Source organism: Pristis pectinata, chromosome 23 (assembly GCF_009764475.1).
Source record: "Pristis pectinata isolate sPriPec2 chromosome 23, sPriPec2.1.pri, whole genome shotgun sequence".
Classification (NCBI taxonomy): Eukaryota; Metazoa; Chordata; class Chondrichthyes; order Rhinopristiformes; family Pristidae; genus Pristis; species Pristis pectinata.
In genome coordinates, this window is record NC_067427.1 from 5,234,107 (window position 1) to 5,246,227 (window position 12,121).

A 12,121-nucleotide genomic window follows, 5' to 3' on the forward strand; every position below is an offset into this window, starting at 1 on the left:
TCTAGGGGCTGGGACAAGGGTAGAAGCCCTCAAACTACTGAAGTTTGTATCACCCTGGGGGGGGTCACATATGTGGCAAAAATGTGCTAACACTCTGTACAGAACCAATAAGACTGAACGTATAGGTTGAATGACACTATGCATATAAAGAGCCATGCACTGCTTTTTCTTTTGTACTTGTGTATATACATTTTTTTTTATTCTGAATAAACTTTAATTTTTGAAATAAAAGGCAAGTCTGGCAAGCTTGTCTGTAACTCCACCGTGCTTGAGCAACTACCTGGCCATTAGATCACCAGGAATATTAAACACAATGCTGGGCTCTTAAAACAATGTTTCTTGTATCTGGATAGATCTAGGAAGATACCTATGAAATGCCCATACGTGCAGTGTCAAATATATAATAGTATACATATTGCACAACATGGCAATGTATGGAGGACAGCATTTGAAGAACACAGAGCAATTGTCTTTATCTGACAAAGATGAATTAGGTTGCGGTGTAGTATAAACAGAAAGGTTAGCATAATGTCTTGTAGGCAGATAAACCAGGTATCAGTTGACAGAACACTCTCCTGGTGACTTTGTCATTCCACTCCCTGAAACATTAAAACCTCTGTGCAAACAGTTCTTAATCTTATATTTAAAAAATATATTGAAACCTTCCAGCCATAAGTGATACGCTGACAAAGTATTCGAGAAAGAAAACTTCAAACAACAAAAAACACTACTTCAGCCTTGAAAATAATTACTGAGATTCTCCATTTTCCCAACAATAGCACAGGCAGATTTGATAGTCACAAACTCTAATCTCCCATTAAGGGCATTAAATCAAACCCAGCTCAGGATCCCCACCAGAAATCCTGCTCTGAACACCTATACTATTGCAATGACCAGCTCTTCAAACAAATAAAAATGTAGTCAGGCAGGAAAAGTAATTGAGAACTCAGATTGATGGAGTCAGGCTCACCAACCCCAAATACACTCCTGGTTAAATTCCCATCCAACACTCACTACAGATGAGCAGTTCATTTGTTAATCATTTCTTGGATGTTAATGACACTCTGACACTCACATTCTGCAGCTGCATTGGTCTAGTTGATCTGATGATCACCAAGTTTTCCCCACAATCCACATCCAAATCCCTACACACCATCAGCCCTAACCGAACACTGTATCTTGGTGTTTTGTTGAGATCTGAGTACAGCATGATATAAATCCACCCAAATCTGACTCAACCATGGCTAATCTAAATCCAACCTGAAGACTTCATTCCTCTCCCCCTGGCCCACCACACCCCCACTCATACACTACCATTCCAAAATCTTTTACATAATATCATGCTCCAATTCAGGTATCACCTGGCACCAATTCAGGTATCATCTGCACCCAAAAAAGCCACTACAGGTGACCGTAGTCTTAGGGCAATTTGGGTTACAGAAATGCGCCTCAACAGAATTCACAAATCACTGCCAAAAATCCAAAATACATAATAAAATTCACTCTTGTTGGGTGGGGGGGGGGTGATAAATAAATAAACAAACATAAAATGTTGTCACATTTTTAGTCACTGAATACTGTGGGACAATAAGATTTGGTTTGATGGTCACCATGTCAATTGGGTGAGCAGTCATAGCAGAGTTCCTCCTTTGCCACACTCTCACCTGTGCAAGGACATGTGAAAATGTGTCTCGGAGTGCAACGCTGCCAGACTCTTCATCTGCGAGGCATTTTCTCTGATGCACTGCATTGCGGGGAGCCACAGTAGACATGGCCAGCTCTTTGGAGTAATCCCTCAGCCTTTATTTGCACTTCCACTAAGTCAACATGAATTAACCCATTACCCCCCCCCCCCGAACTCCTACACCACCTTTCTGCCATGAACCTTGATCCTCAAATCCTATCCCTTTCCCTAATATCCCCACTTCCAAAACCCTTTCCTAACCCATGAGCCTTGAACTTCAGAGAAAATGCCTCACAAATGAAGATTGTAGCAAAGCTGCACTCAGACATCTGTTTATGTCACCTCAGACTAGAGAGGGCATGGCAAAGGAGAGACTCAACTGTGACTGCCAGTCCACTGATAAAATGGCTTAATATGAGAGAATAACAGTCTGCAGGAGCACATCTCCGCTTGTAACAAGGGATTCAATGGGAAAAGGGGGTTGTGTTACAGAAGGCTGGATCCACCTGCATTACCTTGAGTATTACATTCTATCACCAGCACCTAGCCAAACTTAATGATGTTCAAAAAACACTCCAAAATAAAAAGCAAAAAATTCCACAAATCTGAAATAAAAACAGAAATTCCCAACACCTTTGGTTTATTCCAAATCATGGTAAAATCCCTTATAAATTCCCCATGAACAGACATCATTGCCTGGCTATGACACAGTGGAAGATTTGAAACCAATGCTTGCCAAACATGTCCCAACTCCCTGCCACTGACACAGAGACCAACTTGAAACAGCTGCCTGAAAATGAGCTTCCTGAACCAAGGCAATGTTACCTCTCTGGTCCCTTGCCAAGTAATTCATCCCGACACTGACAGAGCCAAGCTTGAAATCAACACCTAAAAAAATCATCCTCCTTGGCTCATTCACTCCCTGGCCAAATGTCCATCTGTCACTTGCTGACACCAAGTAAATCTGTCCTGTATAGAGTACTGGCTGACTGATACACAATAGTTTCCGCAGAATATGCGCCCAACCCCGACACATGTAGCTGGGTTCTGTTGGGCTTGGCCCAGAACACATGCTAATGTTAATTCCCCTGCAAGACTTAAGTAGTATCACTCACCCAACTGGTTTCTTCATAATCTTCCTACAACTTGCTCTGTTTTCTATTCATTGCACATTTACTGTGAAAGATAACAGTTCCATGCACATGATACCAACAAGAAAGCAGTGAAAAAAAATACAGCATGCAAACTGGTGCAAAAGAATGCTAGTCTTAGTGAGGGAAGGTGTTTGCTTCTCGTGCTGCCAACCAATATATCTGATGGGTCAGCTATACTGAAGCAGCAGATCAAATTGCCTCCATTTTTCTGCTTGCAAATCTGCTTTGGGCACTAGTGAGGATGGGTGTGGTGGAATAGCACAAGCCATACCTCATACCTTAAGCACATGATAGATAAGGAAGAAAGAAAGAAAGTCATTATGCTCATGACCATAAAGCAGTACAAATCACTTTTAATTTAAGAATAATGAACAATCATCCAATTTCAAAATTAACTCTGGGTAATTTCCTATTAACTTCTGAATACAATAAAACAAGCACCAGGAGGCGTTTGGTCACCTGATACACATCCCAACACTGTTAGAAGCACAGGACTAAGGGGGAAAATAAATAACAACCAGTTCAATGGCTAGAAGTGGTTAAGGTCACAAGCTCATTTCATTATTATGGCATAGAAGAAAAATGGGCAATGACGACTGGTGGGGGGGGGGGAAGCAGGAGAGTGGAGATAGTATTTTTTTTAAAAAAGAGGTTTTGTAAAAGGGCAGCAAGTGTTTAAGGTACAAGTGCCAATGAACAAAGGTTTAATAACTGAAGCGGTAACTACTGTGAAGAACAGTAATCCATACTCAGGAGAGCAGGATGAGCTAGAAAAGATTCTTGGAAAGGGAGGGGCAAAACTTAAGTGACAAAGATCTTGAAGCGACTGCCATTGGGGATAGAGAGCAGATCTGAGTTTAAAAGGCATCAAGGACTCTGTACCAAGGGGGTTGGAAATCAGGCAATGGAGTTCTGGATTTAAACAAACATTAAAGAAAATAAAATTCAGGAGAATGGATCATTCAAAATCCACAACTCAATTCTAAATGCCTATTTGTTGGGAAGAGCAACTACATGCTTACCAATTTGCATGGAGAAAAGTTAGAGACAACCTATTCACATTAGAGGACAATAGCCATTTAAACAGCTTGGATAAACAACTCTATTCCATAATATTATTGCATACAGCATCCGAAGTGACCCCACTATTACAGACGTTTCAATTTCAGTTGCCAGAATATACTAGGAATTTCAGTAAAAGACCTGGAGTCACAGCTCTCGATGTGTGACGACAAACAGTTAACCTTACAACCATACAGGATGAATTAAAATACATGGCTTCTGTATTGTTAGATCTGTTCCAAGAAAATGCTGCTAAAAACCCAACATATAGATATCATATGATGAGCTACCTTTTGCTGCATATTTATATTTGTTAATATTTAACTACATTTAGAAAAATGTGAACATTCTAAATATATTCTATGACAAGCAAACTGGGGTTAAAGAAAATGTAAATACTTTAGCGTACTTGGCAAAGTTTACTACTATTTCAATGAATATTTGAGATAACATAAAAAGTGACCTGGAGGTCTGAAGGATCAAAGCAATACCACACAGCCTGAGACAACCAGAATTCCCCAAACAGTGGCCAGCTGAAAAAGATTCTGATCCTGTTCTTATGTAAATTGCTGTGAATTAGACTAGATTTTGCAAGCAAAGTCTTTCTCATCTGAGCAAGCTGTTTATCGACAGGATAAACATTCAAGCTCTCATTCAAAGAAGAGTATAAGAGATGGGTTTCTACTCTTTGTTATTGAAATAATTAAAAACTTTTTAACAAGTTGAAAAAATTCAAATTGTCAAAGAACCACAAGTAAGCCTACGACAAATAATATTTTACAATGTATTACTCAACTTGATATATCAAATAATACCATGTTGTGTGTTAAGAGTATGGTTGCAATCTGTGACAGAGTAAAACATCTTAAAGAGCAAGTTGAATTACGAAAACCATGAATACTTTATCAACAAATTAACAGTGGATCTAGTAAACTTGATTGTACCAATGCAATCCCTCATTCTACTCACTGTAAAACAAAAGGTCATCTAAAATTTTACTGCCCATGTCCCAACAAGCATCAAGTTGCGATCAACCATCATCCCTGCTTGTTAGCATACATCAGCCCCCAATTAAGCAATGCCTAGATTTTAAAATTGCAAGTTTTATTTTCAAATCCCTCCTGATCTCTTCCCTCCTTATTCAAATCTTCTCCAGCTCCATTCACTGACTTATCTTGTAGGTTTATACATGTATGGATCTTTAAAGGTGGTAGGATAGGTAGTTAAAGAGTGGTTAAAAACACATAAAGGATGCTTTTCTTTATTAGCAGTGGCAAAGAAACGCAGAAAGTTTATGCTAGAAATGAATACAATGTTTGTTAGGCCGCAGCTGGTGCACTGCAAACAGCCCTGGTCACGTTACAAGAAACAGTTGGTTGGACTGGAGAAGGTGCAGAAGCAATTTATAAGGATGTTGCATGATTGGAAAATCTCAGTCACGAGGAGTGATTGGGATTATTTCCTTCACACCTGGGAAGCACAAGGACAGACTTAATTGGACGTGCATAAAACTCTGAAGCATCTAAATAAAAAATAAGTAGGAAGGACCCATTTCCTTCAGTTTAACAGGCAAAAGACCAGAAGGCACAGATTTATTGTACAAGAACAGAAAACGCTGGAAATACTCAGCAGGTCAGGCCGCATGTGCGGGAAAAGAAACAGAGTCAACATTTCAGGTCAGAGACCCTTCATCAGATCGGAGATGTGGCCTTACCTGCTGAGTATTTCCAGAATCTTCTGTTTTTGCTTTAGATATCTGGTGTCTGAATTTTTTATTTTTGATTTTCTCAGATTTATAATAACTGGTAGAAGGATTGGATGGATGTAGGGGTGAGAGGGATGAGGAAAGAAAGATTTTTTTCACCGAGGCATGGTAGTAGCAGAGGTCTACCAGCAATGCTAGAGATAATAAAAGTCTGTGTAATGAAAAGCACATTAGTGACTGTCTTCATTTACAAAGTGAACTAGTGTATGTTTTACATTTCCCTCAGAGGATGATGCTTTCAAATTGTATATTTCATTGATCAAGTCTATTTATGTTTAACATATTAAACTCATTTGCTACTGTTTCTTTTCCTTAATATCTCAAAGTTTCATAAAACAATACAAATAATCATCTGTAATATGACTTGATAGTAATAAATTTAACATTTTCCTTTCACACCATAAATCAAGCCATACCATATTCACTGTATCAAAGAATCAGTTCCAACATGCAACAGACTGAACCTGACAACTGCAAATATTTCACTCTTTCAAAGTCTGCATATACTACATAAATGTGCATTTGTCATCTGCTAATTGCTATACATTATTAGTTCTACGCCTTTTGCCAACTGCAAAACTGCAACATTGTAGTCCAGTTCTTTATAACTTTAAGATATTTCCTCACTGTATATCATGTGCACTGCAGCTAGAGAATCATAAAGCAGAAAAATTCTTACATGAACCCACGTGCACAAATAGATCAAATGTTTGGTCTCCCCTGTTGAATAAACTAGAGTTTCCTCGACCACAGATGCTAAATACTTCCACTGATGAGTTTAGTATGCTCTTCCCCACCTTAATAACCAGCAAGTAACAAAAAACCCAAAGGCTAAGAGTTACAATTTAACAAAAAACAATAACAATTTATCCAAATAGTTATTACCAGTCAAGCAATTGAATGGCAGATAAAAACTGGGTTTAAAAGGGCCAAGCAAGATCATGAGGGAGTCAGGGATTGGGAAGTGTGCAAAAGTGAATGGAGGATCGAGTGAAAGAAAGGGACAGTTTAGATAAGAGAATAAGTGTGGCAAAGCACAAATGTGCATGGGAGTTCAAACAACTACAAAAGAAAGCAAAGGACTGAAGTTGCAAGAACAAGAAAGACCATGGGAGCATGTGAATGAATAAATGAACATGGAAATTCTGGGGGAAAAATATCTGCCATGTAGTATACCATATAGGCTTCAAGTGAAAACAATTTAATAAAGCTCTGTTAGGATCAAATTGCCCAGTAGTACTAAAACTTCAACATCCTCTTCCTCCCTCTACTCCTCTCATCATTGGGATATGGTTCCATTGATATTGTTAGCCTGCAGGTACTTCGTTACAGCCCAGTTTGGGACATTGGCAATATGCTCAGAGAAGAGTCTGCAATTCAGCAACCCCAATGCACACCCCAGCAAACAGAAGCTACTCACTAGCAATTTTGTTTTGTTCACTCCTACGCTGGTTAGAGGCAAAAGGGCCATACATTAGGAAAAGCAGGCTGCCATATTAGATAGTCAAATTATGAGAAATATCACTTTCTGATCATCAGTTTCCTCATTTGCTAAGGATTGATAATTTCTTCCATTTGGCCATTGCAGTCACTAACACTACCTCATTATTTTTGAAAGAATAGGCAACTAAATTAACTATGTAGCTTGGCAGCCTTAACAAGTTATAACTCAAGCACCTGGTGAATCAGCACAGCAAGTGTAAACTGGGCCTTACCTCAGGCTAATTTCAGGAGATTTTATGCCCAAACACCTTGCTGAGTGCACAATGATTAATCATTCACTGTACACACAAGAAATGTAACAAAACTTGTAGACAAGTGTCTTGAGCACAAGCTTCAATAATGGTAATATACATAATTTGCATTTATAAACATTGAGTTTACATATAATTAGATTTGTTTAATCACCATAAATCTATCCCCATTAATCTCTGCAATGTCTATGATTGTTATTCCCAATGTCAGAAATGTAAGAAAATTAATTCATAGGATGCACATAATCACAATGTTTTAATCAATATTGAGGTCCTTTTGCAATTATCATATAGCTGCAAATACACTATTTTTCTGCTTTGGCATCAACTCCACAACCAGGTATATCATTATTTAAAAGGCAGTAAAGTTCCCACTAGCCCAACTTTGGAACTTTATCACCGCCATGCACATTTTTCCACCTCTTTCATCAATCATCTAATCAGATAGAAACTTGACTTAGCACCGACTTGCAACACTACACAAATCAATGCAATGTGGGAAAAAAAAACACAGGATTTCAGTGGAAGCTCCAAACAAAAATGACCCGTAAGACAAAATAAGATGGACATTCTTAAAGCACTCTTGACTAAATGTATTACTTTTAATATGCTAACTATTTAAAACCTAAACATTCATGCACCGTAGCTAATAAGGTAGACATAAAGCTTAAACATGGATAAATGAAAGAGGTCATAATTAAAGTGACAAAAACACATGAAGCCACTAAACTAAAATCTTCAACAAATGGAAGACCAACTGACTAGACAATTTGCATCGAATCAGAATTCCAATAAAAGGCTGGTGAAGAAACATACACGATGCCAATTTCCAATTATGAGATATCTGGATGTTTTGATTTTCCAGCAAAACAAGAGAGTTCACACACAACTCCCAGACAAGTCAACCTATAAATAATGCTGAAATTGGGAATCATTTCATTAACCGACAAGTGTCACAATTTATCAAAAAATAATCATCCTTTTGGAAATATAAAATCAGTTTTTGATTAGGTCATGGTTGTCATATAACCTGAAAAAGAAACTATTAAGCAAGACAATTAACAAGTGTAACTGGGTTGATCCAAATGGCTTGAGTGCAAAGTGAGCAAATAAATTACCTTATTTCACAAACTAAATAGTAATGTTTAGACAAGCAAGCAAGAACTAAGAAAGTCATTAACAGGGGAAGATATTCTTTAATGAAATAAAGATGAAAAAAAGATCCAAAGGAATTTTGGTTTATTATCCTAAAACAAAAGGAGAAAACATATTTCCAGGCACTGCTAAAAAGTCAGTGACCATCTGATTCCAGTGAATATCAAGAATGTACTGCAGCATGACAGTAACAGATTTTAATTTAATTATTGCAACATACATTATCAAATAAGACAATTCATTTTGACCTTCATTCTAGCAAGGGCACTTTTTTTAAAATTATACAGAATTTAATTGTTACTTTCTAGCAAAGAAGTCTATAAGCAAAGAAGCAGACTAGCAAGAATGTCTTCCAGTAAAATGTAACCACATCGTAACTTGTACTGGTTACTATACATATCAACACACATTCTCATTATGTCTTATACTGTACACAATTAAAAATATTTCTCAAGAATTGTCATTGTTCTATAAGCAATTGTAAAACAGCTGGTCTACAATGAAACAATAAAACCTTGCTTTGTTCTAATATAATTCTTTCATCTGTTAGGAATACAACCATCACCTTCCTCTTTGCTTTAAACTTTTGTTATTATTCATGGAATCAAAAGAATTACATTGGTCCACCACCTATTGATCTACATATAGTTCAATCACAAATAACAAGCTGGAACACATTACCCCATGCGTGGGTGAAAAGAATCCACTCATCACATCATCTCATTTCCAACTATTTAGTTCTGCAAACATTTTTCTTGGTGTGTGGATAGCGACATTCCAGCAGGGCAAAGCATCTTCTAAAATATCGCACTTCAAACTGAAAGCACACACCTCGATCCAGAATGTTAAGCATTTCACTATGTACTGAAAGTTGTACTGCTTACTACTGCTATGTACTATTTATTGATTTATGTTAATATTTGACCTAATCATAACAGTTATTTTCTAGATACTATACAAGATATTGCACAAAGTAATCAAGTCATAAAGCTACTGGGGCAATGAATCATAACTCTCCCCCCCACCCCACCCCCAAGGAGAGCCTCCAGATCCATTTTAGTATTATTGTTTTGTTAACACTGGATTAGCAGATAAGTCACGTTTCCCCTCTCTACCCCTCACCCAGATATAGAAAGGCTAAAAGTCTGGCAATGACAATAACTTCATGTTACTGAGAACCAATAGTTAGTACTTTTTCTAAGTAATGACCTATTAAAGAAATCTTCAAGATCAAATGAAGAATTCAAGATCAAATGATTAATTCAGATTAATTCTTAAATTTGCTTCTAGAATATTGAAAAAATCTTGATTCAAAACTAATCTCCCATCTTTATATTCTTCCTGATATATTTGCTTGTTTAAACAAGCAAATATAACAGTTGTTTTAAGATGCAAGTGCTGTACCATTCATTCTGCAATTATTCAGGTTCTAAAAGATACAATACCATCATAAACTAATGTTACAATATTCAAAGCAAGAGTAGTATTATTCTCACAATATACTCACATATTTAAACACCATCCACTAACATTTAAAAACAATTGAAAGGCCAGTAATTCAAACAACATTTTAGATTTAGAAAAGAAGTAACCTCACATTCAAAACATGATACTAACTTTCTAAGCCTACATGTTCCAGTAAACAGCTGTTGACATGACAATATGGTATTTTCATGATTATGTCACAATGCATTACAGGCATGTTTGCAAATTTCTACAATAATTTTAGAGAAAGATTTTCTAGAGAATTTCAATATTTTCCCTATTAGCAAGTTCTTCTACTATACTGGAACTCAAATTGCAGAATACAATACTGATACAGTGGTTTGGTTCTCACAAACATGAGATTGGGAATGGGCATTGTTTGATGAATGATTCAAATTGTTATAGCTACCGTTTAAACTCCCTACTTTAATCATCACAAAGACACAAAAACTTCTTCACAGCAATGTGAGAATAATAAAACTGCTCAATTACCTTCTAATTTACTAATCTGATCCACAAAAGCCATGTGTATGGCAAAAAGTTGTAACCAAATTAGTTCATAAGCTACACTAAACATGTTAAAATTCATTAAATGCACAGCTTAATAATCCAAGGTGGATATATATCAGTTAAAATCTTGTTTTCAGCAAAATTCAGTAATCTTATCAAAAACAAGTTACATTGTCCACCATTAAAAAACATGTGTTACTGAAAAAATAAACTTCACCAAGTCCAAATGTATTTCTGTTTAACATGTTATAGAATGGTATATGAACTACAGAAATGTGCAAATGTTATTACCCATCTATTTGTAAATTTGAGAAATCCAAAACAGTCAGTACCCAATGCATTTATGAAAGTAAATAACTAAATTCCAGTTTTTCAAAAAAAACTTTATAAATCAAAAGTAGTATGATACTGAATGCAAGTAAATGCAAAACACATTGTTAAAACAGAATGACTAATTGTGAATCAAAAATAAAGATAATTGAAGGAAATAGGGAAATACTGCAAAAGACAATTCATTTAAATTTGATAGCTGGCGTGTACAGCAACAAAATGTATTACATATACTACTTTGTTGTTTATATGATCTTGGTTCACACTGTAAACTTAGCTCATTCTATTTTATCCTGCAAGTCAACTTCAACAAAGGAAATGATTGCTCACATACTTCAAGTAATATGATTGAAATCTAAACGTCCAAGGTACACAATGCAAAACTTCTCAATAACATCTTACTCTTTATCAATCAGCTTTTCATTCAACTCACCAGCACCAAATCACATCCCACTGTTACAGAGAGGAGAGAGAAGAGTATTTAATAAATTAAACCTGGTACTTTAACAAATACAAAACAAAAATTGTGTTAATCCCACTTTGATTCTGGGGTTAATTTTAACCAAGAATACTCCTTAGGAGCATTGTATTTGCAAACCACTACTCCGGTTAGCAGAATGCAATGTTTTATGATGTGATGCTATTTTGATTGATGGTGTTTTCTATTCTTTTTATACATCCTTTGTAATTCGGCGGTGTCCTTATTATGCCTTCTCCTAATTGCTCCAGGGCGCTCTCAAGTTCAAAAGTTCACGTTTTACGACCTTACAAAGACTCATCACTACAGAGAAACACATTGCAAATAAATGTCCCACAGCTGCAGTTTGTCACTAAAATAAGCTGAAAATGGGCTTTACCCCCCCCCCCCCCCAAACCTCACCCTCGCTTCACATTCTCTCACTCCCAAATGTCCATTTTGCAAGCAACCGAGGAAGGCAGCACAATAAACCCGGGAGACTGCGGGCCCGCAGCCCCGGTTACTTGTGGAAACCTGAGGTAAAAACAGTAAATGAAATACAAACCTGAGGGGAGAGGGCGCCCGCCGCTGACCCCCGCCCGCTCCCGGTGCAAAATAAAAAAACCGCCTCGCTGACTTACTGCTGAGGGGCTTTAAACCGTCCTTCTCTTCGTATTCGTAGCCATTGGTTCTTTTCTCGATCTCCATGCTCTGGGTGTTGCGCCCTGGCCGGGAGCTCAGCGCCCGCTGCCCATCGCCGTTACC

At 37.1% G+C, this 12,121-nt stretch overlaps 1 protein-coding gene across 1 annotated transcript in view; it reads right to left on the bottom strand.

Moving 5' to 3' along the window:
- Positions 1 to 12,121, bottom strand: part of LOC127582240 (nuclear receptor subfamily 6 group A member 1) — a 219,651-nt gene extending 207,530 nt beyond the window's left edge. The window contains exon 1 of the mRNA XM_052037381.1: positions 11,998 to 12,121. Within this exon, the coding sequence (XP_051893341.1) occupies positions 11,998 to 12,064 (67 nt within the window). The 5' untranslated portion in view covers positions 12,065 to 12,121. The remainder of the gene's footprint in view (positions 1 to 11,997) is intronic.